A 27,868-nucleotide genomic window follows, 5' to 3' on the forward strand; every position below is an offset into this window, starting at 1 on the left:
TCTGCAAAGGTAACCGCAAATTAGCCGCAGAAGCGGGGAGGACGGCTCACAGCCAGCATTCCCTAAACTGACAGCAAAGAGGGGAGACCCCTGCTTTCGCCAACATGGGGCATTTCATGCAGGAGCACAACAGGCCCACAGAGCAGCTTAGGGGCCCCCAGGGCGTCCCTGACTCACAGGACAGCTCAGTAACTGCCATGAGTGACCCCCCAGTGACCAAGCACACCTCATCCTTGATGCAGTGAAGGCAGTGAATAAAAAGACGCCAAACCAAACAGTTAAGATAAAGCCTTGCAGTTTGGTAGGGGGAAGGGGGTGTATGCTGCATCATTTACACAATTTACACACAGTGGCCCGTGCACCATTACACATGCACCGTTACACAGAAGCCACAGCAAAGCTCAACGGTATCATTCAGGATTGAATCACAGACCAGACACTCCGCTTGAAATAAATTGTAAGTAACGAAAGATGTGTCCTCAAAGCAAAGACACAACTTCAAAAGTCTACAATCATTTAAAATAGTCAGTGGGGTGCGGAGCCGCTGTCCCGCTGGAGGGGACACCAGGGGACACCCAGGCCCCGCCCAGGCCCACTCCAGCCGGAGCCGGTAACTGAATTTCCAATGAAATGCTAACTCTTTGTTAAATAATGCCATTTAAAGAGAATGATAGTCCCCACAGCCTGGAATATAAATCTGATAACATGCCGAGCGGATCAGAAAAGGCAACAGTCCGATTTCCATGCAGTGAACTTTCAAACGCTCCCCTAACCCGGCTGCGCCCCGGACGCCGCCCCGAGGGCACGTCAGCCCCGAGGCTGCACTGCCTGGTCGTCCCTGAGATGAGCTCAGAGTCTCCCACCCCGTCATCGCCCCCCACCACGAAGGCACTGCAGGTGACGGAGAAGGGAAGCACCCCTCCCCCACGGTACGCCTGCCGCCGCAGAAAACGGACACCAGGGCAGGCGACAGTTTTGTAACCACTTACCTCTGGGACTCTGGGCCCTCCTCCTACCAACAGCTGGATTTCACTCCATCCCGTGGGGGGGGGGGGGGGGGGCAGGACTCCGTGCCCGTCAGGACCCCGAGAACAGCCTGCGGACGAGGAGGCCTGGCGGGGAAGTGACCTACGTCATCGGCCGGGGGGAAACCCACGCTCTCGGGGTCCAGCGGGATCCTCAGCACACCTTCCTGAAGCCCCCAGCAGTCACCGCACTGAGGCCCCCAGAGCCTGTGTTGTCCGCACAGCCCGTCACTGCGGCGGCTCCGGCGTCGCCCAAGACCCTCCGAAAGCGCATCACGTGGGCACAGATCGCCCGAGGGGTAAAGAGCTCGCGAGACTTCAGCCCCTGACAAGGGTGTCTGGAGCTCCACCGCCAACGCCGCCACCCCCAGCCGGCTCCACGGCCACTGGCGGCCCTTGGAACTGGGCTGAGGTGTGTCGATGTGTGACACGCAGCAGGCTCCGCGCTGAGCCTGGACAAAGAAGGCAAAGCACCCGTTAACGTTCTGTACTGAGTGATGCTCACGTGCTCACATTTTGGAAGAAGTGGGTTAGATAAGACACATTATTAAACCAATTTCATCTGTTGCTTTTTAAACTTTTGTAATGTGGCCACTAGAAAATTTTAAATTTCACAGTTGGCCCACATTCTACTCCTACAGACAGCGCTGCCTGGAGTATAAAATTCAGAATCCGAGCCATCAGAAGGCTTTATTTGAACACATGGTTAATCCGTTAGCTTTTTGTAAATGTTTCTGAGACATGGAAGTGCAGATGTCCACGGGAAAAATTCTGTATTCCGTCCGTTTCCATGACCACAAATTGTGGAGCCCTGAGGAAATCTGGGCCCGATTTTAACGCTCAATCCAGGGTGGGAAGCCTCAGATGGATGGCAGAGGCTGCTGCATAAGAAAACTGGACAGGAAGACACTGGCGGAGACCCGGGGTCACGGACCACATTTCCATAATGTTCGTTTCACCGTGTGACTGGAGAACCCTTCAAACGCAGAAAGAGCCCACGGCCCGTCTCCCCAGACTCAGGGCGGTCACCCGTGTCGCACGGGCCTCTGTGGTGAGCGGTTACCTCTGGCTCCAGCCCTGAGTGACAGCACGCCTCCCTCCCCGCTCTCCACGCCGTTCCGCCAGGAAATTCTCCCGCCAGCCAGCCTCTTTGACGAAGTAGCAAGCGACAGCAGGGCGTATCCTGGTTTCTCCCCCAGCCGGGCAGCCTGGGGAGGAGGAAACGATGGGACCTCGGAGGTGACGGGAGAAGGACTTTACCCCCAGCTCACACCTTGCCGTCCCGCCCAAGCAGAGCCCAGAGTCAGCCTGGGTACGGGCCCTGCTGCACCCCCAGCTGTGCTGGCTCCTCCACTCCTCTGGGCCTGCAAAGCAGGGGCAGTCACAGCGCCCAGGTCGCTGAGCTGTCACAAGGACTGAGTGAATTAATGAGCTGACTTTATTTCTTCTGTAGGAAACTTTTTCCTAAAGGAGTTATTTCTAAGCGAACGAATGAGCAGAACAGTGTCAGGCTCCTAAATAAAATGGCTTCAAAAGACCCTCCAGGTCCCCTGTCCAGCTGGTCGCTGACCCTCCTTCCAAGACCACGTCCGCTCCAAGCACCTCGGGACCCCAGGCCTCCACGTCCGTGTTCCCTCTCTAGCCAGCCGGCTCCCAGGTGGCAGGGCTCCCCAGGCCTCTGCACTTGTCTGCGAGCTGGGAAGGACTTCCAGGAGACATCTCCCCGATTCCTCCAAACTTTCCCGGCCTCTGTGGTTCGGCCCGGTACTGCCCAAGGCCAGCGTCCACGCTGCCTGAGGACTCTGACAAGCCAACGCCCAGCTGCACTGGGACCGGGCACGTCAGGACCTCTGGGATGGGCCACGCTGCAGCATTTGGGGGATTTCAACGTGCAGCCCAAGTCCAGGAGCACCGGGCTAACAACGGACCACGGCTGCAATGCTCTCAAGGACGATTTCTTCCATAGGTAAAGACATCCTCTATAGATTGCAAAGAAACCTCACTGCCTTTTTTTACCCTAAATTAATCCAATTAGAGGATAAAATACACACATCACAAAACGTCTCCACTGAAGCTGAGCTTGTTCAGCTGGCACTTCACTCGCTCTCTTGGCCGCATCCCCATAATGCCCACAGCCTAAGCTCCAGGGGGTCAGAGACTGGACATCAGCCTCTGCAAGGTCACAGAGCCGCGTGGACGCCCGGAGGGGATGCGCAGCCCTCCTCCCCCGGAACACAGGCGGGGGGCACAGAGCAGGCACTCGGGACAGCAACCTGTGCTCCTGTCTCTGCCTGTCCCTGAGGGAGGGAGCCCCTCACCGGTGGTCGGTGAGGCGCTGTGGGAACCCCTGAGCTGAGGGGGTTACAAGTGGAGATGACCGTCAACGTGAATGTAAACAGCAGCATGATTAATTAACGACCAAGGCTCTCCGCCAGACGCTTGCCTCTGATTAAACCGAGCCCAGAAGCCAAGGCCCAGCGGGACGGACGGTGCTCCCAACGTCCGATGGAGACGTCAGAACAGTCAGGTGGGTGACGGCCAGGGCAGCGCTCAGCCAGGCCGCTGGGCCCACTGCCCGCCCCTCCCCAACCCCGGAGCCCAGAGCACCCGCAGATGAATAAACAGAGAAGGGAGAGAGGCAGGAAGGGACTCGGAGCTGAAGCTGGACAGTGCGGACGGGGTCTCAGACCACAGCTCACCTGGGCTCAGCCTGCTCCACGAAGAACAAAAACAGGACTGCTTTTCTTTGGTAGAGTCACCAATCAGAATCGTTCCACAACCTGTCAATTCACCTAAAATAAATGTTTAAACCACCATGGTCTCTGACACTGCAAATATCTGAGACTTAAGAGGACACCAGCTGTAACCAGCGCAGCAGCTTCACTTTCGAATATACCCGTTGCATCCTGTCTCCTAAGTCCTGGATGTGTGCGTCAGCCTTAGAAATGATCCCTTTCCCATTTTTAAATGCTGTGATTTCTGCCTGACTAATGCCATCTTTAATTATACATCATCGAGCATCTTACTGTGATCTAATGGGGTCCATCACTCAACAAAACGGCCCCATCAGCAACCACGGTCCCCAGAGCCAGTTACGCAAACCTTGCTCCATTTCTCACAAGTGTCCACCTGCACCTGCAGACACCGGCACACACACCTCAAGCCCCAGCACCTCACCAATTTGTCCAGAAGACACGACCGCATGATGCCAGCTTTCTACCGGCCCCACGTAGCATAGTGACAGCTGGCGACACTCGGGCCTCCACCCGGGTGGCCACACGTCCAGGTCCTTCATGCCATGCGCTCTGCCTGGGCAGCACCCAGAAGGCCAGCATTGCCCGAGTCCTGTGGCAGCTGGTGGTAGAGCCAGAGGGACCCGCGGGGATAGACAGGCTGCAGGCACGGACCGGCCTTTCCTGTCGCCACAGGACACAACAGTCCAGCTGGATGGGCTTTCTCAGCACACGACACATTTCAAGCAAACTAAGGTTGGCAGAGGTCAGCTAGTCCCTGAACTTTCATTCAAAGGGATGAACTGCCAACCAAATTAATGACTGTAAATGTGTAACTTATAAAATGATACATATATATGTATGTTCTCTATATATTAGTATATGTGTGTGTATATATATATGTACACAAATCCATTTACATATATTGAAATGTATTCACTACTGAGTGAGAATGAACAGGTCAGGCTCTAATTCCGGACAATTTACCTAAACAGCTGATGACTAACCTCTCATAAGAGAAACTCAAGTTACTAAACCAAGTGCCCTAAGACCTAGAATCAGAAAAATATAACTAGAAAGGCCACTCAGTGGACAATTAAGAATAAAGCACTTTTGAAAGAATTGGGAATCGTGACAGTGTGAGACCTCGTACGTACACCCTCTTGTATAATTGACGCGACATCTTTCTCTGGCCCCTTTATGGGTCTACATTTAGAATTCCATTTAGGGCAGCAAGATTTTCACTCAACATGAATCAGATGTGTTGACCAAGCAGCAGATGGGAAACAACAAATACACACAGAGCGTTTCTCTGATGTGCGAGCATCAAAGCTCATCCCGGGCTGCCCATGGCGCGTGGACCCAGTCCTGCCTGCAGCATGCTGTCCGCGCACCTGCTCCCCGAGGGCCCCAGCAACAGCTCTCTGGACTCACGTCCTGCTAACAAGCCTCCCAGTGGCACCGACAGCTGTGATTCCAAGAAACAGGCATTTCGGCCATTTCTTTCTCCTTCTAAGGAGGTAGAGCCCACACCTCTCTTTTGGACAAAACGAAGCCCCACTCTCTGACTCACTCCAGGGTCACCAAGAGGGGAAAAAGGAAGAGAAACCAGAAAAAAGGGAGAGCCCAGCCCTCCCGCCCAGCCAGTGACTCCCCTGGGTGGGTGAGGCTTCCTCCAGTCCCCTCCCCGGCTGGGGACACCGGGAGCAGAGTGAGCTGAAGGGGGGCGGTTTGTTACTTTATCCCGAACACCCCAGAGTGTGTGGCTCCAGTGGGTGAGGTAGAATGAGATAAGAGGGAGATCCCAAGCTTGGGGAGAAAGGATCGCAAACAAATATCCAGATGCAGACTCTGCGGGTCCCCCAGCCCTTGCCCCCAGGTCTCTCCCCAGGCTCCCAGCCCGACTTTGTTGGGGGTCATCCATTCCAATACTTATTACAATGAAAACTCAAGGCTCAAGAGTAACACCACCCCCCGCCAGCCCCGCCAGCAGAGGTTCCAAGGTGCTCACGCACAGCTGGGGTTCTCCCGGCTCCTTCTAGGTAGGAACCTGTCAGGCCACAGCCTTGAGGTGCCCAGGCGCCCACGCTCTGCTTGGTCAGCACCTTGCAGATGAGAACTCTGCAGCACAGAGGTCACACCACACCCAGCACGGGTCCAGGCGCACCTCAAGGATGTGTGGAGGGGGCATCAGCCTGGCCCCAGGCAGCCCACGTGCACCGATAACCATCACCTGTCCCGACTGCCAAGGTCCTGCTCCTGCACAGGGCACAGACCCAAGGAATGGCATGGGCCTGACCCTGATGAACTTGCAATGTGCATGGGTGAAAAGACCCAAGACCCCGAAGGCAATGAGGGAATAGGTTCTGAAGCACAGACATTCAATGAGAATGTAGGAAACTGGCTCCGGGAGTGCACAGGGCCTGTGAGTGCTGGGAGGTAAACGGGGGACAGACAGTAAGGACAGGGCAGCCGGGGCGGCGGTGTAAGAAACAGGACTGACCACGTGTGGCTGCTCCTCTGCAGCATCCCAGGGACACAGGAAGGAGGCGTGGACAGACCTGCGCTCGACGCTGGAGAAAGTGGTCTGACGTAAGCCAAGGGCAAACGCCCAGCGGGAATGAAGAGCAGCACAGTTACTGGCCGTGCAGCTGGGGCCCAGGTGGGGCAGGACAGGGACCTAGAACCTGCCCAAAGGGAAGAGTGGAGGGCACCTGTGACCCAAACGGCATCTTAGAGCGGTCACCCGGCTGGGGGCAGAGCGGACTGGGGACAGTGGCACCCGGTGGGGAGTTTGGCCAGCAGGGACCCGGCCAATGTTGCAGGGGCAGAAAGGAAGATGTTAAGTGTCCCTCCCGGGAGTCATGATAAAACTTGGTGACGCAGACACAGGTGAAGGGGGAAAATCAAGGACGACCCCAAGCCCCAGAAGATGTCAATACCAGGGCAGGCCCTTCCACTCAGCTCATCAGACAGCCCTGCCGTGAGCACGGGACCAGCCCAGAGGCCCAGGCTCACCTGTCTCCCTGTCCCACCTGTCTCACCCACAGCCCTCAGCTCCAGGGATGAAGGGTGCCGGGAGAGCCTGCCTGACCATGTCCTTTGCCCCACACCCGTCTCTTAGTTCAGAACCTTGTGCCACTTTTCTGCTGTGTCCAGATCCTGGCCTGGCACCTGACAGGCTCCTGGACACGAACATGACTCCAGGCCAGGTGGGACCCTGGCTGCAGGTGGACACATGTCACTTTTAAAACTTCTTGCCCATTTATATTTTCAGCCTCAAACAAATCCCAAGTTTTCACACTTGCTATTTGAGTTGAAAAACCAAACGTTGGCTTCCAAGCATGAAGTGCTGCCCTGCTTCTCACACTCACCTCATCCAACTTCTCCATCCTACAAATCCTCAGCACGAATGCAGCCCAGGCCTCAGCATCTCAGGCACAGAGCAAGCCAGGGGTTGAAAAGGTAAAAGTCAAGCTGCTCAGGGAAAATGAACTCTGGTCATTCTAGGACTCCAGGCAGTTTTTATCCAAACTAGTCATCCAGGTTTCATCCTCACAACATTTACTTTAAATCTGACTTACTTTTTATTTAAATCTGTTCCAAATCAAACCTCACATACCTGCCAGAATTTTTTTAGTGGACCACTTGGCATAAATAGAAGAGATCATTAAAGGACACATATGTTAACATAAAGCCCATCGCCAGGTGCCATCAGGGACGTCTGTGGCCACCGTGGCAACCCTGCTGGGAGCACCAGCGCCCTGTGTGACCTTCCCCTTCTCTGTCACCAGGCCAGGTCACACTCCACCAGCGAGATGCCACCTCTGTGCTCACTGGTGGTCTGTTTCCAGGTGGTGTTAACAGGGCAAAGGCCACGTGCCCCTCGGTCCTGACACCTCATGCTGCACAAACACACTGGCTTTCGTTACCTTCAGACGGGCTTGGGGAGGGGAAACAGGTGCAATTTTTAGGTCATGTAGAATTGGGAGGATGATTATAAAGAGTTAAGGAATCCAACAGTTTATCCATAAACAGTAAATATTTATGTCTTATGTAGAAATCTCTGGAACACGTGTAGGGACAAGGTGGTGGTACTTCAGCTTTGTGTGTAGGAGAAATGAACGCACGGCAGCTCTTGCTGCCGGGATGTCTCCGCTGTTTCCGATGCGCTTCGTGCTGCATTTGCTGGTGAGGTGGCAGGCAAACTGTGCCACTTCCTAGGCCAAAATAATTCTTACCCCAAGTACCTGGGTGCTGGTTGCAGTGCCTGGTACATAGTAGGTCCTCAGGTATGCATTCAGTGAAGTAGAGAGACATGCATCACTGGCCCATCTGCACGGCTGTGTGACGGCCCCCTGTGCCCCCAGTGCTCCTGCCCAGCTCGGCACCGCCCAAAACCCACCCTCCTATCCCTAGCCCCTCGGCTCCACAACAACTCACACCTGCTTCTGGTGCCGGCGTGTTTCTAGATGTCACTCACTGCTTCTGTTGACCTGAATTCCTGCAGCGAATTCTCATTCACTGAAACTCACATAAATTCACGGGACCAGCGCACTCACATCCCAGAAGTAGAAGAGCCAAGATCCTAGTGTCTTGTGTTTGCAGATGAGCACCGTGGACTCATTCCCACCACAAACCCTCGGCAGGCAAGAGAACCGGTGTCACTCATCATCCACGAGCCAACGCGGCCAGAGTCCAGCTCAAAGATGTAGCCTGTGAGCAGAACCCGCATCAAGCTGCTGCTTCACACACTCTTTCATTCCAACTTTGCTCAGAGGGAGAAGGGAGACATGTGACGGTTCTTAAACCGTTCCCCAGAGCTGACATCTCTGACACCCTCATCTTTCAAGGCGAATTAGGATTCCAACAGGACAGACATCACACACGCATCAAATTCTTCAAATCCGAAGATCTACCAAGGAAGGCAAATCTGAAAAACAGTGACCTTTGTCTCTTCAAGCGCCATAAAGAGCATTTCTCCCTAACTGAATCCTTGATGTTTTATTTCAACAACGTACCTTGAAAAAGAGCACGTTAACTGCGAAAATAAAGATTCAATACAGATTGAACTGAAATGCACCCTTGAAACAACTGTATAATTGAGACGCAATCTCGTCCTGCTCTGGCGAGCCTCACACGCTGGATGAAGGAACAACAGTGGGAGTCCGTCCTGCAGACAAGGGAGGTGTAGATGGGCCACCCATCCTGCAGACAAGGTAGCTATGCTTCCCTCTCAGCAGAGCCCTGACCAGTGTGTCACACTGAGCAGGATTATGTTCCCGGCTGCCTTCCTTAAAACAGATGAGCTTCTGGACTTTTTTTTCACTTTAAAGACACTTATAAGGATCAAGCACGCTACCACGATAACAAAGATAAAACCTGGAAGCAATTTAAAGGTGAAACAGATTCAAGCCCTTGGCTAGACGCTCATCAACACTCAACGATCCAGTCGTGGGAACTCGGCAGACTTTGAACCTAGAGGCACAACATGCATCACACACACACACACACACACACACACACACACGTAATTTAGGATACCATATACTGACCCCACTAGCAGTGAGGTGGGCCTGTGGAGCGCACCTCAGTGGTGATTCGAGGTTTTGAGATGCACGTTAGTGGTGGCACCAAGCCAACGGCCCACATGGTGTGCTAAGCCTGCACCTGCATTGCCTCTGTCACCCAGTAAAGCAGACAGGTGCCCTCGCTCACTGATAAGAAGGCCCAGAAAAGCTAAACCATCTGCCAAGCGATTAACACACACCCCACCCCGTGCCAGTCCTGGCTGCCCACCAAGTCCCCCGCCCTCCATCCTCACAGGACACTGAGGAGCCCAGGGATCCCTCCGTCACCTAGTTTGGGATGCGGGTGGGGAGGGGCCGCAGCCTCAGGGGGAGGTGGTCCTGGGTCCCAAAGCCCCCAGAGATGGGCTGGTCTGGGCTCCGGCCGGGGGGGGAAAGTGAGTGAGGGTAGTCAAGTCAAGTCTGCTCCCCAACTTGGAGAGTGACCACTTGGCCTCTCGGAATGTCACTCGGATGAGATGCCCAAGGCCCCTGCATCTAACCTTGAGACCCCTAGGTGGGGCTGGGGTGACACCAGGATGGTGGCAGAGCAGAAGAACGGATGAGGACACATCCCTGAGGACAGAACGGAGCCCCGGACAAACCCCAGGCACCCCGGGCTCCAGACCTATGGCTGCCAGTGACCTGCCCCCAAAGCCACCGCACTCCCCGGGGACCCCCTCCACCGCACTCCGCACCAGCCCGCCCACAGCAGCCGAGCCAAAAGCAGCTGCAGCCGCGTGCAGAGTGGACCTCAGGGCCCAGGCCACTTGGTTTGGGACCAGGGTCTCTAATTAACCAGGTTCGTGGTAGGGAGAGGCGTCTAACCAGGAAGCCAGTTAGCCGGTGCGTCCAGAGTTCACCTTTCAAGGTCACCCCAACTCCAGTGCCCCTGAGCGATGGGGTCTCGGAGCTCAGCTTCCCATGTGCTAACCAGCTGCCTCTCTGAGCTGTGGTCGGGAAGCGAGGAGACACACACCGCCCGGCCCGCCCTGCACACAGCAGACGCTCCATCAACAGTCACGCATCCCACCACCCTTCTGAAAACACGTCCCGAAGGACTTGCCGTGACTCATCTGTCACAAAGGCCGGCGTGTGCCCCGGCATCACAGTGACCACGGTCACCACTGTCTGCCGTCCTGGGAGCTGCCTGGCTTCCGTGAGGCCTCCAGGCCTCTTCTCTGGAGTCCCTGTTACACCCCAGACCAAGCCACAGCCGCCCACCCCCACGACACAGTCGTGTCCTAACCCTAACCCTGCACCGGACGGCCAGGGCATCCACCCTACGGAGGGCTGCCGCCTGGCCAGCCACTGCCCAGGCCGTCACTCCTGCCCAGGGAGTCTGGATTCCCAAGCATGTTGATGCAAGTGTGCTTACACACTTACATATTAACATAAACTCTAATTAAATAGCATGCAAACCAAAGAAATCTAAGTGCACAAGAAGTCACTCCTTGGAAAAACCGAGGTGACTGCTTAGGAAAGACTCACCAAAGAGAGACAGCTTTAAAACTGTCACATCAGCAGGAACAAAACCAGAACACATTGAGGGGGGATTATTTAAAATCTGGAAGGTGCTCCACTCAGAAGTTTTGGAAAGTCTCTTAGTTCTCAGTCCACTTGAAAGAAACAAATAGGAAATCATAGGTTGTGACTGAAAGACAGGTTAGAACGCAAAGAAGAGTCCAGATCCTGCATCCAAAAAATGGCGAATTATTATACGTGTGCGTTTGTGAGATAAAATATCTAATAGACACCATTTGTGTGATTCACTTCACTCTCTCATTACTGGGTCCCAGTCACACTGGCCGAGACATACACAGGTTTCCAACTTAAACATCCCCAAGTACCTGCAGGCAAACTAATCAGGTTCTAACAGTTTCCCATCAGCAAGAGCCTTACCCAAGCCTTCTAGAGTTCTTTGATTGTGATAACGTCCTCCCTTTAACCTTCACAGAATTCTGGCCGACACCTGCCCCGTGCCCACAGGAACCTCCTGAGAGCACAACGGCTTCGGCCCCTAATGCCAGCTCCATCAGGGGACACACCTGCCTGGCTCACCCAGGATGGTGCCCGGCCCAGTGCAGGTACGTAGCAAAAGCTGTGTACGCCAAATTGAAGGCAAGGGATTCCCACCAAAATAATCACAAAAAAATTGGAACTGTCTGATATATTAGAGCCTTATTCAGACACATTAAAAAGTACTCTCTGAATTACTCAGTTGAGAACCTCAAAACCCTCTCGGAAAGACAAGTTGCACTGAAAACCTCCATCAATGTAGTTAGGGTGTTTAAGGGGTCACCTTGCAAAACTGTAAAACAGAACAAAAAACAGATTAGGCCAAGAAACTCAGCAATTGCGATGGCAGCGCATTCAAAGGGCTAAGGCGGCTCTGAGCGCCAGCACAGGATGGCAAGCATTTGCTAGCCTTGGGCATCGTAACACGGTGTAAAAGTTCCAGGGCAGCACAATTAACTGATTCCTGATGCTTCGTCTCAGAGGCACAGGTGAAAGCAGAGCTCCGCCCACCAGGCTGGAGGGTCCAGGCAATGCTGGTGAAAGATGTGAGTGAACGGTGTGGAAAGTGCTTCAGGAACCAAACGGAGTGAGTACATTCCCGGCAGCTAACTGTCACTAAATTAACAAACATTTAAGCAGATATCTGCTAATCTACCCACCTAAAACGTCCACACGTCCCAAAGGAAGGTCGGAGCAGCATCTCACTGGGAAACGGGACTGTCTTATATTTACAGTCATCTACTACTAAGGCATATATGGTACCCGTTGATGACGAGTGCCCATCTATTAAACAGCACGCGGCAACACCCGGGCCCAGGACTTAATCCAGCGCACAGTCGAGTACCAGAGCCTATTTGGAAGTGATGCTCAGCTGAAGGCTTTGCCCACCACACTCACAGACCTGCTTACAGTGCAGCCCTCTATGCAGGACGTCTGGTTGCCCAAGAAGACTCCCAATGACTATTGAAAATCAGTAGATTAGAGGCTAGATGATACTACAGTCCACAGGGCCACTACTTTTTCTTTCCTCTCCAAAAATGATCAAATGTAATATCGGATTTAATTCAGACTCTTCCTAGGACCCAAGCTTAGTCCCCCTGGCAAGTGGGACCTGGAAGAAAGGACCGAGGGTCACACCAAGATAACACAGGAAAAAAGAAAAAAAGGAAATGTGTTCCAGAGTCCACTAGGCTCAGACAGCCCTGGACATAGTCTGTTAGCTGTATGTATGTGTCCAGAGAGAAAGTCAACCAACCATCCCAAAATCCGGGGGACAAAATATTAATTCCCTGGTACTAAGTGTAATGAATAAAAGTTGTAAGTTCAGCCCCTTCACAAACGTCTTTAAATGCCACAAATGCCCCGGAGCCCAGGAGCTGCCTCAAGACCAGTTGTTACCCGCCACCCTCCTGATCAAACACGATTCACAAAACGTCCCCACTAGAAGCATCATTCCTAAAATCATTTAGTTCTCCGAGCAGGAGGAAGTAACCTGGTTATTTTGCAGATAAAGACCTTTAATTGTAATACTTTAGATAATAACAGCAAGGCAGGAAAGAAAAGTTTGAAAATCTGTAATAAGAACACTTGTAACTGGATTTAATCACGATTAAAACCAAGTAAATTAACATCAACTCCCCTTCAGCAGTGATCCCATTTATAAATATTCCTTGACTATTCTTGACTTAAGAATGGGCGGGCATTCTCCCTGAGTCTCCATTTCCCTGATCTATAGGAAAAGCCCAGTTTGGCAAAGTCTGACTTTTAACTCCAAAGCTTAACACTCAAGGGCTTAAGTTCCTAACCTCAGAGACACTGCAGTGCTGAGCAATTCGGATGGAGAACTTTCCCCTCACCTCAGCACTTCACATTTGGGAAGGATTATTTAAATGGTGTATACACCAACAGATCTTTAAAAGGTCAAAAGTAGAGGGATACGGTTGTGCTTTCTAAAATGAATGATATTTGCAATAAATCAACAATCTTTTCAAGCTTTTCTACATCTAAAGAAAATACAAAACATGAGTAGCTCCTTGTTTCTCACTTAAACCAGCAGCCCACGGGCTATCCTCCCTCCAGCAACAGTGCCCAAGGTGGCCGAGGGTGTGAAATGACACACTCTAAGTAGCTCTTGAAACCAAATCACCGGAACCCTCAAGATAAGGTCTTTGAAACAGAAACAGTCCATGCTGTACAATGTAGCTGCACACACACACACACACACACACACACACACACACCCCTCAAATAGCAACCCAGTGGGAACACAATGGGCCTGAGAACCCAGGGTAGGACCAGGGCTGCCTGACGGGCCAAGTCCAGAAGGGCTGAGCCAAACATTCCCGGGCTCCAGGAGCTTTGTACTGCTAAAGGAGTTTGTACTTTGCGTTCTTGCAACCCAGGCACTCACTTGCCTCTGCCAGGTCCTCCCTGGCCAGACACCAGGCAGGAGGCCCACCATCTTCCCAGCAGCCAGAACCTGGGAAAACACTAGGTGCTAACTTCAGTCCAAGCGGGCGAGGGTGTGGAGAGGGCTGGTCTGGGGGTCCAGGAGAAGAAGTCTGTGTCTGGGGAGATGGAGGGCCCAGTAAAGTTAAAAGGTGGGGAAAGAGGCCCAGCCCTGCGAGGGACTGAAGGGGAGCAGGGGGCCAGGGAGCCTTGCCCACCTCAGGGAGGGCGGGGGGCTGCCACACACGCACAGGCCACCACAGAGCAAGTGCAGGTGGAAAGGCATTCCAGGGGAGAGGATGGGCTGACGGCAGGTGCCAAAGAGAAGTTCAAAGGGGAGGGGGCGGGAGGGGAGCACGTGATGTCCAAGAGTTGCCAAGTAGGACTTATAAGGTTACACTCACGGAGTCCCTGGAGGGAAGCAAGTCGAGAAAGAAGGCCATCGCGGAGCACCTCTGGTCCCCTGCCCTTCCTCGCCGCCCTCCCCCCACCAACACACTCACACCTCTGCGAAGCGCGTACCCACCTTTGCTGGGGGCGCGCTCCTGCTGGCTGCCAGCTCACGCAGGCTGGCGTTGGCGCTGGTCGCCGCGGGGAGGAGAACCGGGGAGCCAGAGGCGCTGCCCCCAGGACCCGCGAGCGCCGAGGCCGCCCCCGAACCGGGGCTGGGGCCCAGACCAGGACGCGCGGGCGGGCTGCTGCCAGGGCTGGCGCCGGCGCGGGGCCGCTGACGGATGCCGTCCAGCAGGCGCACCAGCAGGATGTTGGCGGGCAGCTCGTCCACGCCGCAGCCCACGAGGATGCGGCACTCGGGGCAGCGCAGCTCGTGGCGCGAGCACACGATGCTCTCCAGGCAGCGGCGGCAGAAGGTGTGCTGGCAGGGCAGCACCTTGGCCGTCGTGTCCAGGCGCTCCAAGCACACGGAGCACTCCAGCAGGTCCAGGAGCGACGACTCGTCCATGTCCCCGCCCAGCCTGTCGCCGTCGCCCTCGCTCTGCGCAGCGGCGGCCGCCCTGGACGCGCACAGCCTGGGCGCTCCGAGCAGCATGGGGGCGGCGCCGGCGGCGGCGCGCACCTCTAGGTCCCGGGCCCGTTGCGGAGGCTGCCGCGGGCAGTGGGCGCCAGGGTCGCGCCCGAACAGCCGCTGGGGAACCGGGCTGCGCCGCGACTTCCTTCCCTGCGGCTGGCAGCGCCAAGTGGTGCCAACCGGCCTGCGTGGCAGGGACCGGAGCTCCGAGCCCCGCGAGCCCCCTCCGGGCCGCCGAGCCCACCCAGTTCTTCGGCGCGAGGCGCCCCCGAATGCGGGCTACACCTGTCTCTCCGCGAGTCCGCCCCGCACGGGGTCCAGCGGCGCTGCCGGACTGGCACAACACCCGGCGGCTCTGCGCTCGCAGCGGCCAGTCCGGTGCCGTGGAGGCGGGGGCGCAGCGTGCGCGCTCCCCCGCACCGCCTCTGTGCGCCCTTGGCCTGCCCGCGAGCGGCTGCCCAGCTGGCGCAGCGGGACCCCTCCTCGTCCTCGGCCGCGAGCACGTGCGCAGGGAGCGCGCGGAGGTCACGGTCACTGCGGGGCACAGGGAAGGGGCAGCTGCGCCCTGGAGCTGCCTCCGGCTGGGAGCACGCAGCCACCAGTCCTGCCCTTAGGGCGCCTCCAGGGCCCCCAGGAACTCCGGGGCGCTCTCCCGCGCAGGCCCGGGCCTGTCCCCTCTGGCGCCGGAGCCTCCCTTCGCTCTCCGTGAGCCTCGGAGCGGGATGTTTCCGCCTGACGCCACCGCGAAGGAAAGTTTGGGCGGCGCTATGCGGACCGCCTCCCTGGGCAGCGCCGGCCAGGAGCTTGGGGACGCAGCCAACACCCGGGCATCCTCCTCGACGACGGCCCGGTCCCCTACCCGGCGGCGCGCGGAAGTGACAGCTCCGGAGCCGGGGTGGGCGCGGGGCCCCGGGCGAAGCGGAGGGGAGGGAGCTGGGGTCCTCCCAGCGACTGCGCCGCTGCCCGCCGGACCCCAGCCTCGCGCAGGGCGCCCTTGGGGACGCGCTCGACCCCCTTCTCGGGAGGCGCAGGAGGCGCAGGCGAGGGGATACGCGGTCTCGTTCCCGGCGCCCGCCTTCGGGCGCGTCAGAGCGACGCAAGAGCGCACGGAGGCCCGGGGGCCGCGGGGCCGCGGCCGGTGGCACAGATTCCCTGCCGAGCGCTGCCCCCTCGTGGCCGCTCTGGGCCCAGTCCGCGGTCGGCGCAGCCTGGTCCAGGGCAGGACGCTGGACCGTGCACATCTCCGAACGGGGGCTACAGCAGAAGGGCGCGAGGGCCCTACTCCCAGTCGGTCAGGCTGTCTTGCGGTTTGTGAGGCTAAGTGTGGCTTTTTTGACTTTCCAGGGAGAAAGTAATACTTGTTGAGGCTTCAATGCCACGAACGTGCATCTTTTTATTTAATCATCTAAACAGCCCTGTAGGGTAATTATTTTAACCTCATTTTGCATGTGAGGAAGGTGAGGCTTATAGTTATGAAATCACTGTGGCTGGATTTTGTTAATGTTTTTGTCTCCAGAACCGAATGCGTGGAAAAGATCACAGTCCGCTATGATACCAGCTCCCTACAAGCCACCTATTTTTACACTGTAATATCCCCAGTGCCTAGGGCAATGCCTGGCACATAGTAGGTGTTCAATAAATATTTGTGGAATTAATGAAAAAACAGCCTCCAAATCCTCGCCTAGTGGTGATTTGAATGCACATCTTAGCGTCTCTGTTCCGGGTATACTGGGTCACACCCTTGGTCCATGAAGTGAGGCTGCCAGTTCATTGAAACTTTGCTCCTGACCTCTGATGGCCGCAGGAGACTTGCCCCACCTGCCTTCCGGGTTCTCCTAATGTGGATTGTGCACGATTATTCACATCAGCACTGCCAGTGAGAGATGGAGGCATCTCTCCCGTGCTGCCCGGGGACCCAGACCTTGGGCCAGGCCTCCCCGGAGGGGCCACACATGGCCCTCCTTCCACCCTTTGACCCGCACTCAGAATAACAAAGGACCCAGAATGCTTGATCCAAAGGCAGGTGGCATGGACACAGGACTCGGGGAAGCTGGGAGGGGTAGCAGAGAGCAGGGGCTGTCTAGGGTGACGTGCCCTGGGTGCTTTGGGTTTCAAGCAGTAGAAACCAGCTCTAGCAAGGTTTTAAAAGGAACCAAGGAGGTCATGGGAATCAGGACCCCAGGCTAAGAGCTGGGCCAGGTCACTGCAGATGGGCCCCGGGGTGGGTGGTCTCTTTCCCTCTCTTGTACCAGCTGCCTCTACCTCCCAACCCACATGACAGGAAACACGGTCAAACTCCAGAAGCACTTCGTTCGTGGCTTCAGCCACTGACAAAAGACACTCATCTGACACCGTGGTGGGCTGGAAGTTTTAAACCCCTGCCACCCAGCTTGGCCCAGGTGGTCGCTTTCTGGACCAATGTGTGCTGGCCGCAGGGGGGGATCATCTGAAGCCTGGCGGCACTTCAGGGGTCACCCAGAAGGAGAGGAAAGGGTTCCAGGACCCGTGGCGTGCTGGGCAGAGGGAACCTCCCCTGCACTCGGCTTCCCTTGTTACACACAACCAGGGCCACATAGGGCAAACACGGGGCTACCGAATCCCACCTTTCTCACCTTGGGCCCCTGCCTTGACCCACTCCCATAGCACAGGCGGGCTGCCGGCCAGGGGGCCCCAGATGCCGGGAGGGCTGCGTGGCAGGGCCTGGGTGGCTGTGCAAGGCCTGGGGGGGCTGTGCTGGGTCTTGCAAAGGCGGACGTGGCGGCCCAGCCCCACCCCATCTTTCTGCTTTTCCAGAGAAGTTGGGGGACCGCTTTTTAGGTGGGTTCTCCTGTGTTCCACGGTCGGCACCCCGTTCAGTTCTCAGAAAAACACCCTATTAGCCAAACAAAGTGAGTGTGGCCCCATTGGCCCCCAGACCCCCAGTTGGCAGTTTCTGGCTGAAGCAGCCAAAGGAGGTGAGCTGCAGCATAAAGGAACTTAAGGGTGTGATCTGAATAGCGGAAGCATTACAAGCACAGGTTTCTATCACTCAGTTAAACTTGCACGTGTTCAGTCAGCCGGTTGTGTCCATCCATGATGGAGAAGCCTGGCTTAACAGCCGTTCGTACGAGGAGACCGTGGGAACTCAGGCGCCCACAGGACAATGAGCCAACGTGAGTGTCAGCGTGGCCGCCTGGGGAGGTGATGGAATCCTAGGATGTGTGAGGGGGTGTGAAGGGGCAGCAATCATCTCACTGCACCTCGGGTTGTTGGGCGCCATCGTCAGGATTGTTTCCAATTCTGGGGACTAGATATTAATGACAGGATGGAAAAGGATCCAGAGGCCTTGTCCGTGAATTGAGGATGAAGGAATAGAGAGCGTCTTTCCAAAGAGGAGACAGCTCAGAGGACACAGGATCCAGCTGCTCAAACTGATGGAGCCTGGGGACCATGGCCCGAGTGTGAGGGTGATTCGGGGAGGGGGCCCTGGGCAGCCCCGCTGGCTGAAGGTGGCCTGCGGGCGGGGACTGGCCCTGGAATGTCTGACAGCCGTCGCTGCTGCCCCAGGTATAAAAGAGGGTGAGCCCAGACCCCTGGCAGGCTGGGTCCTCCCAGGGCAACTGCCTCTGTGGGATGCGGGGCCTTGGAAACAGAGCCTGCCCCTTGGGGTGGGGATTCGCGGGTGACGGAGTGGAGTCCAAGACCAGTCTCCGGGCTTCCCTCAGTCCGATCAGGTGGGGGCTTGAGTGATTACCTGAATGTGAATTTGCTCAAACTGATGGAGCGGGCCATCCAGTTAAAGAAATAAGGCAGCGTTGCCTCAGCTCCGCAGGAAGGACCCTTGCACTCGGGTGAGGCGTCTCCTTGTTGCCCACTGTAGTTTCCATGGCGCGGTGACAGAAATATTGCAAATGCTTTCAGGTATTAAAAATAATCCTGCTATGGCCTATGTTTTTGTTCACAGTCTTCAAAGGAATTATAATAGGGGCTTCCCCGGCGGCGCAGTGGTTGAGAATCTGCCTGCCAGTGCAGGGGACACAGGTTCGAGCCCTGGTCCGGGAAGATCCCACATGCCGCGGAGCAACTAGGCCCGTGAGCCACAACCACTGAGCCTGCACATCTGGAGCCTGTGCCCCGCAACAAGAGAGGCCGCGACAGTGAAAGGCCCACGCACTGCAACGAAGAGTGGCCCCTGCTTGCTGCAACTAGAGATAGCCCTCACACAGGAACGAAGACCCAACACAGCCAAAAATAAATAAATAAATTTATTTTTTAAAAAAGAAAAAAAGAATTATAATAGATTCTCCTCCAGTCTGGAGACACAACACACTTTATTTTAGTTTGGTCCCAGATCTCAGAAGATGCTCGAAGCTGTGTGCTCTGCACAGCTATCGGCTAAAGCACTGGGACACGTTTAACCCAATAAAGGAAATCCCTTATTTAAATTACAGTCATGAGCAAAATGAATGAAAATTGAATGTAAAGAAAAGCTTCCAGAATAATCACAGCGTAATTGACATTGAATAATATTTAATATCTGGACTCATGTCTTTGGTAGGAGTACATCTTAAATCATCCAAGGGGAGGTTGTCAATTATAAATAATACTGATGCGTTTTCTAGAAAAATGTGAAATACTTGTGAAAGATATAGAGCTAATGAAAAATCATCAATCTCAGGAAGAATAACAGAGCCTTTTCTCAGATAAGCTAATGCTCACCTCCTTCCAAGGAAAGGTTGGAATTTTGAATATACCAAGCGTTTCCACTCTGAGCTATGGTGAAACACACAGACCTTCTGGGTAAAATGCGTGTTGAAAGCCTGCGTGTGCCTCAGCGGACAGGACACACCGCTCGCTCATGGGGCCCCAGAAGAGGGACTGGGGACCCTCCTTGGAAAGCCGGGTCACAGCCTCCGTGTGCCTGGGATGAGGCTTCCCCGAAAAGCCCCATGAAGGCAGCGGAGGGGACTCAGATGGGCTCACAGACTCCATATGGGGATGTGCACACCCCCCAGCCTCGCACCCGGCCTCCTGCAGCCCGGAGGCTTCGGGCCCTGTGTGGACTCCGCTGGGTCGGGCCTCCATTGGCTTTATCATCAGCCCCTCCCACTTCCCGTAAATGGTACCTATTTCCTCTTCCCCAGGCGCCAGGGATGAATGTGGACCCTGCCCGCGGGACTACGAATACTTTAAACCCCGATTTTTCTGTTTTTTTTTTTTTTTTTTTTTTTTTTTTTTTTTTTAGCAGTACGCAGGCCTCTCACTGTTGTGGCCTCTCCCGTTGCGGAGCACAGGCTCCAGACGCGCAGGCTCAGCGGCCATGGCTCACGGGCCCAGCCGCTCCGCGGCATGTGGGATCTTCCCGGACTGGGGCATGAACCCGTGTGCCCTGCATCAGCAGGCGGACTCTCAACCACTGCACCACCAGCGAAGCCCGATTCCATACCAATTTTAGGGTTGCTTGGTCTACCTCTGTGAAATACGCCATTGGAATTTTGATAGGGATTGCGTTGAATCTGTAGATTGCTTTAGGCAGTATGGACATTTAACAATATTAACACTATGACATTCTGAAGTTACACTGTTTACTCACTTGTGTATCAGTCCCTTGTCTGGTTTTCCACAAGATGCTGGGGACTTAGAACACTGCTCAGCAGCGGTAAGGATCTAATAAGTAATTGTTGGATGAATGAATGACGCGATGACTCAAGGAAAGAACAGGACTCCCAGAAGCAGAAGTAGAGGTGTGAACAGTGTTGCCAGGTGGATACTATTTACATTCACCAAGTTTCCAAGGCTCTTTCAGGTTTAATCCCCACTGAGCAGAGGGTGAGGCTGTGACCCCGGCTCTGGCACAAGCATGCTGCCCCCGCTTTGATGTTGCAGGTCCCATCACAGCCCTCGGGCCGCTGTCACGGGCATGGCAGGGGGAGCCGCTCTCCTGGGCACGCGTTGGCAGGTCATTGTATGCTGGCACCTCAGCCGCATCCTTTGATGTTTCGTTCAGAAGAAATGCGATCTCTGCGAAAGACGCACGCCCAAATCAAACGCCCGGGGTCCTTGGCTCCAGGCAGCCTTAGGAACAGCTGGAGGTCCAGGTCCTGGACTCACAATCCCCACCTTGTATCTTTATAATCTGTTTTATTGGGGTTTTCTTTGATTGTTTTCCCTTGGTGTCTGTCTGAGAAAAATCACTCAAGACAGAAAATTTATTAGTACTATCTTGAGTGTATTGCCTGCCTTTTAAACGCAAAAGCTGATGAGTGAGATACGTGAACTGTATGATGTGTCTTAAGGGCCGCCAGCTCCCCCTCTCAAGCACCTGTGTGTGGGGGGCTCCCCTTGTCACCTGCTGACCCTCCTTCCTTTAAGGCTCAGCCCCAAAGTCACCTCCTTGTGCATCTTGGGGTCCTGGCCACAGCCCCCAGCCCAGGCTCCCACCATGGCCTCACGGGTGGTGGGGAGGGGGACAGGGGTAGGGCACGCAGGACCCGGGCCTCCTCCCTGAGGATCCGGGATGGATCTGTGGGCAGGAGGAACCAGGTGCATTTTTTCAACAGGAAAGAGACGCGATCAGATTTAGTTTTAGAGACTCAGCCGCCTCCACACTGGGTGCAGAGGAGGGGACTTTATAAAGAAGGATCCGAGGCAGTGATGGCAGAAGCCTAGACTGGAGGACGAGAATGATGGCGTCTCCGGATGGGGACCCTTGACTGCCTCACCTTTGCTCTGCCTGCAGGATCCCTGGGCAACCTTTCCAACAGACGTCAGGCAGCTGCTCAGACACCTCCCCAGAGGGCGAGTAGACACTTCCCTTCTGCACAAGGTCCCGAGTCTCTGCCACCTCCCAGCGGTTCCTTGTGCTTCTCTTTGCAACCACTCGGTGTCAGACCACCACGGTTTTCAGACAGCCACCACATCCCCACCAGGCCTCGCCTTTCCAGGTCAAGGACCACCAGTGTCTGACCTTCACCAGCTCCCCGCTCCTTGCTCCAGCCAGAAGGGGCTTCCACTTTTTAAAGAGCTTCTGAAACACTTGCTCTGTGTTTCCATTGGAGCAAACTTAGCTCTACCGTGTGCTGAAGGAAAAGTCTGCATCGAGAGGACTGGGCCCCTATCCACACTCTGCCACTTACCAGCCCCTATTCTCTTTCAGCTTCTGTTTCTTTGTGTCTAAAATGGGAATAACAGTAACACCTGCCTTATAGAATTACCATAGGATTAAATGAGAGAATGCTTGTAAGCACAGTGCTTGGCACTTAGAACACATGTTTCTCTTCTCTTAAGGAGCCCAGAGGGGCACAGCCAGAAACCAACACAACCACCTTGAATGGATGTGATGGCTGGAGCTGGGGCAGCTGTTCTGTAGCCATGCAGCAACAGGCATGAGTACAAGACCGAAAGAATCGCCGTTAACGGTTATCACTGAACCCCTGAAACAAAGCCTTAGCTTAGTATTTGGTGAGAAAAAAAAATTCCATTTGTTAAAGGCACTAACAATTTTCCAGTTTCTCAGTTACTTGCAGTTACCCCTTTCAGCCAGCCTGCCTAAGTCAAGCCACTAACTAGATGTGATTTGTCATAAGTTAAGAAAGAAAATCGTCTTCATTTCAGACAGCAAGCCAGAGGTTTGTAGTGCATGTGTGGGGCACATGTGTCCCGTGTGTGTACTCAGGTGCCGGCAGGAACACTCCAGCCCTTTGTTCCCCAGTCAGGTCTCCGCCTCCTTGCTGGGCAAGATGGCCAGGAAGCCCACCCTGCACATGAGGAGGGGCAGGCGCCAGGTGCTCCTGGAGGGGAAACTGTGCGGGTCCCGTGTTCTGGCATCACAAGGGCGCCTGAGCAGGGAAAGGAAGACCCAGGTAGAGGGCAGCCGCTGGGGGGCCCGGGAAGCGCCCGAGGCCCAGCCTGTGATTGGAGGCAGGATCAAAGCCGGCGAGTGGGTGGCTCGCTCTCCCCCCACCCTGCACTCCCGGCCCCCAGGGATGTACAAGTGCAGCTAGAAAACCTACAGGTCCCGCAGGCACGGCGAGGGGGTCTGTGGCAGCCCCGGGGCGCGGCAGGCCCTCTTGGGTCGGCGCGGGGCGGGGGGCTGCACACCCGGAAGATGGACGGAGCAGCGTGGGCGTGCGCTGGGGGGCTCTCTCCGCACAGGTGGTCGCCCTGAGGCCCACGAGCGCGAGAGGCCGCCAGCACTCGCCCGCAGCCCCAGCCCTCCGCTGCAGGCCGCGGAGACGCTCGGCCGAGCTGGTCAACCGAGAGGGCCGTGCCTCTAAGGGCGGGGCGCTGCCCAGGGCCAGGGCCCCCCTCCTCCAGCCGCGGGGGCCCCTCTGGACGTGGGCCCGAGCCGCCAGCTGAGCGGGGCTGAGGGGCAGCGGTCGGGGTGCTCTGTGTTGACCAGGGGGCCATTACCTGGGCGCGAACACTCAGGAAGACTCACCAGCTGTGCGTCAAGATGGCGTCCCGCTCTGGGTGCCGACGAGGGCTGTCCGAGGCCCTGGCAGGGCGGCCGCCTCCGGCGGGTCTGGTTTAAGGGCCCGGACACGTGTTTGGTGCTGTTACCGAGGCGGAGTGGGGCTCTGGGCCGCGGAGGAAGAACTGGGACCCATCCTCCCTTATCACCTCTTTGCCCAAAAGGCCTGCGTGAGGGGCTTTGCTCCGTCCTCTGAGGCGGGGCAGCAGGCCCAGCGTCAGGCCCCTGCCGGCCCTTCCTCCTGTGCGGTGACCGTGGGCTGCGCTCCTGGGGCCCTGACGAGGGAGGGGCCGGCTCGGGACAGCCGGCAAGGCCCCTGGGATGTGAGCGCTCCCGGCTCCGCCCCTCTCCCCTCCCCACCTCATTTGCATCAACCAGAGGGAAGCGGGCCAAGTTCCCGGAACTTCAACCTGTGGGGTGCGGTGCAGGGGGTGTTGGGCACCCACATGTTGAGAATATGGATTAACCACTTTTCAGGGCCCCCCGCTGTATCCCCACACACACATAATAGGACTTGTATCCTTAGCAGAACATTCATGATTTCCAAAATCACTGTGAATTAAGGGATTTAAAAAATTACTTTGCATGTGTTAGCCGTGACGATGTGCACCTGTGTTTGAAAGATCATTTGACAGGTGTCCAAGCCCAAGAGTTTCAGTCCACACCCAAGGCCGGCGCCTTCCCGCCAAGTCCAGGGGGCTGAGGCTGCGTGTGGACTCCCACCCAGGACAAAGGCCAACCTGACAGAGGTGAGAACATGACCAGCAGTGACACTGGAGGTGAAGCAGGCTCCCGGGCTGCACCAGGCACGCAGCATCCCTTTGCACATGACTCACCAGCATCCCTGGAATGCCAGCAATGCTGCTGCAAGGGTGGCCCGGCCTCAGCTTGCGCATGTTCATGTGTGTACGAGTACACACTCACACAGTCATTCACACGCTCACATCCATCATTACACACTCACACGCACTCACACCCCAGCCCACGTGGCACCTCTCAGGATCCCCGCTGGGGAGGACAGAGTCTCCCACCTGAGTGATTTCCATCCTGCGTGGCTGGAATCAGAGAAATCACATGGGAATTCCGAGCCAAGGCTGCAGAAAAAGACAGAGGGACGGTTAAGAAAAGTCATAAAACGAGGAAAGGATCAGCAACACACAGAACTGCCAGAGAACTGGCCTCACCTCAGGAACGAGAAAGTGAGCAGCTGGAGAGTAACTGGACACTGGTGATCCTTCCAGAGTTCACAAATAATGAATCATCGTGTGTGCACCCGAAACTAACATATCGTTATACATCAGTTATACCTCGATAAAACATGAAGCTCATCCTCTGAAAAATAAAATAATATACAGTAAGCAACCCAGTTCTTAAAAATGGGCAAAAGACTCGAACAGACACTTCACAAAAGAAAATAAGCACATGAAAACATGCTCAGTCTCACCAGTCATCATGGAAATGCAAATTAAAACCATCAGGAGACAAGGCTTCACACTCACTGCCACGGCTGATGTTAGGAAGACGGACACAGTGAGGGTTACACATTCCCAGGGAAAAAGGGAAATAATGATGCAGCACCTGGGAAAACAGCCCAGCACTGTCTTATTCAATAAATCATGCACCTGATCTATGAACCAGCCATTCTTCTCCCATTTGTCCAGTAGAAATGAAGACCTCTGTCCTCTGCAATCCTGATAAAGAAAGCTCATAGCAGCTCTGTTCATAATTAGCAAAAAGCTGGAAATAACTCAGAAGTTATTTATAGACAAATTGAGGTATGTCCGTACAACCGAGCACTACTTTGCAATAAAAAGAACTACTGAAACTCAAAACACCTACAGTGTACCCCACGAGTATTACATTGTAGAATAAGTAATACTGGGCCCTGGTGATAGAAACGGGAGGAGTGGGGGACCTGCAAGGGCGGGGGGGAGGGTTCTGGGAGAGGGAGGGGGTCGACTGGAGTGGAGGCTACACAGGTGTATGTATTTGTCCAAACTCATTCAGCTGAACTCTTCAGACCTGTGCGTTTTACTTTATGCAAATTATACTTCAATCAGGGAAACAGAGGTATGAGGCAGGGACCAGGGAATCTGCCCCGGTCCCCCGGGAGGGAGGGACTTCCCTGCCCTTTGAAGTTTGGTAACAGATCAGCTCAATTAAGAGAAGAGGCAGAAAAAGAGGCCAGGACCTCCAGGAGATTTGGTGCTGAGAGGAGAGGGACCTGCCCTGGCGGTCCCGGCAGGACGCCAGACTTTGTGGCCACGGAGGCCCCTCCGGGCAGCCCGCACGCTTGACCCCAGGCACAAGAATAAAGGGGTCTGCCAGGCAGGGGTGCTGAGACTCCTGCTGGGTGGGACCCGGAACCCAGAGGAAAAGGGGTGTGCCTGGACCACCTCACGGGCAGAGACTCCCAGACGCCCGTCTGAGGGCGGACCTGAAGTAGAACGGCGGGTTTGTGCAATCCAAGAGGCAAAAACAGCCCTGACCGATACGTCCGTGCTTTCCAAATGGATTCTCCCATCAACACTTATTTAGTATTTATGTCGTCATGATTGAAAGGATTTAGCGTCTATTCTGTGTCGGGCACCAGGCTGGACACTGAGGTCCAGCAGTAACCGGAATTGATAAATCCTCATGATAATGACAGGAGAGAAACACGTAGCTAAATTGTCAGGTGGAGAAAATAAAGCAAGAAGAGAAGATGATGGGTTTCGGGGCTGGGAGGGTCCTCTGCATGAGGGAGGGGATGGTCTGGACAGTGGGACAGGCACATCCTGGCCCATTGAGGGGACGGGAAAGGAGCACAGCGGGCAGAGGGCGGCTGGCGAGGTGCAGATTGAGGATGGAGATTCTGAGCTGAGGACTGACCAAGGTCAAGGCCAGGGCAGATCTGTAAGGCCCGCCTGCCTGGCAGCCCAGCCCTTCCCCAGAGCCGAGATCCAGGAGGGCTGCTGTGTCCTCTTCGTGCGTGGGCCAGTCAGCAAGCCCGGCCGCGCTCAGTGTGACCACGACGGAGAAGAGCAGCACCCCAGCATGGCCGGGGCCGGTCCTCATGGCCTCCTCGGAGGGCCGGCTCTGCGACCCGGCCTCCTGCAGATGGGCTCTGCCCTGGCGTTTCCACCAGCTCGTTGGAAGCTTGGATCGGCTCTGAACAGACAGCAGCTCCCGAGGGACCGGGACTTGGGATGGGCGTGAAGTGAGACGTGTCACCCTCTGCTTCTCGGCGAGAGCAATCTTGGCCGGACCAGGAGCTCCAGGGCCACCGGGGACAGCACAGGGCAAGCCAGGGGCGGCTTTCCAGGGAGCCAGTCCCCTGGGCCAGATGGCAGGCAGGCCCCCACCTCCCCCTCTCGTTAGTGCAGCCAGAGGTCACACCTGGGAGAGGGACTCAGCCCATCTCTGCTGCTCTTGGGCACAAACCACGAGGCATCTGGGTGGGCACGTGGAGATGTTGTTCCAATAAATTTGGGGACTTTTTGTGTTTTACCATTTTTGCCCCAGAGAACATTCAGAATTAGGAACTGGTTCATTTGCTGCTTCAGAAAGTCAGATTGTGTTCAGTCAAATCTTCCTCCAAAAAAGAAAAGTGGTGACTCTTCTCCAAAGTAAGAATAGTTTAATATGTCGAGCCCATGCTTAAAGCACTAATATAGCCCCTCTCTCCACAAATTACGCCATCTGGGCTTATTTTTATTAAAAGGAATTACACTTAAGTTTGAAGGACTTTCTGACATGTCTTAGGAAACTGGAGGATTCCTGGAGCAGCAGAAAACCAATGTTAGTGATTCTGGTTCAATACTGTGATTACTGTTAGCGATTAAATTTCACAGCTGAACCAACACGAGCGAATAAACACATCGCCTTTCCTTCAATTATTCACGCAGTCAATCACCATTCGTTAAGCACCCATTGTTTGACAAGCACCGCAAACCTCTTTAAAACATGGTCAGGACCCCACAACCAGCAGTGGGGTCCTGACCCAAGGACACGCGCCTTGCACCCTCCAATATGGGGAGTAACCACGAAGCGGCCCCGGCCGCTTCTCCCTGGAGTTTGTCTCCATTTGTCTCTTGGGCTGTCCAGAAGCAATCCAGAAATTTCAGTTGCCCCCGCCCACCCCCCAAAGAAAAAGAATTTAAAATATCACAAACATGAAGTCTTCCTGAGCAATCGTAATGAGAGCAGGTGGACCCTGGTGACCCAGCCACCTGCTTTTTTTCTTGTATTTGAAAAGCACATTCTTTCCTATAACTTACCCCTCTCCCTCTTGGGTTATTATTTCTAAGATTCATATACCAAATATTGATTTGAGCCAAGAAATATTCAGAAAATATTCTAAAACAAACATTCCGCATACTTTCCTGCGCACTGTGGAGACTGGAGTGGGCCGGCGTAAGGAAGCGGAGAAATCCCCCTCTAGGGAGAGAACTGGGCTGGGGATAAACGTTTCAATCAACTGTTTGTGACCTTGATGGAGGAGGGGGAGATTTAACAGCGAAGCAGAAAAGCACGACAGAGCCTGGTCTTTCTGGGGACCCGGCCAGGATGGGGCCCGAGGTTCCTCGTGTGACAGCAGCTCAGGGCGGATGAGAGAT

At 55.1% G+C, this 27,868-nt stretch overlaps 1 protein-coding gene across 1 annotated transcript in view; it reads right to left on the reverse strand.

Annotated features, from left to right (window-relative positions):
• Positions 1 to 14,839, reverse strand: part of SH3RF3 (SH3 domain containing ring finger 3) — a 211,413-nt gene extending 196,574 nt beyond the window's left edge. The window contains exon 1 of the mRNA XM_060117283.1: positions 14,318 to 14,839. Coding sequence (XP_059973266.1) covers positions 14,318 to 14,839 — 522 coding nt within the window. The remainder of the gene's footprint in view (positions 1 to 14,317) is intronic.
• Between the last annotated feature and the right edge of the window lie 13,029 nt (positions 14,840 to 27,868).

The sequence above is a fragment of the Mesoplodon densirostris genome, chromosome 14 (genome assembly GCF_025265405.1).
Source record: "Mesoplodon densirostris isolate mMesDen1 chromosome 14, mMesDen1 primary haplotype, whole genome shotgun sequence".
NCBI classification, from domain to species: Eukaryota; Metazoa; Chordata; class Mammalia; order Artiodactyla; family Ziphiidae; genus Mesoplodon; species Mesoplodon densirostris.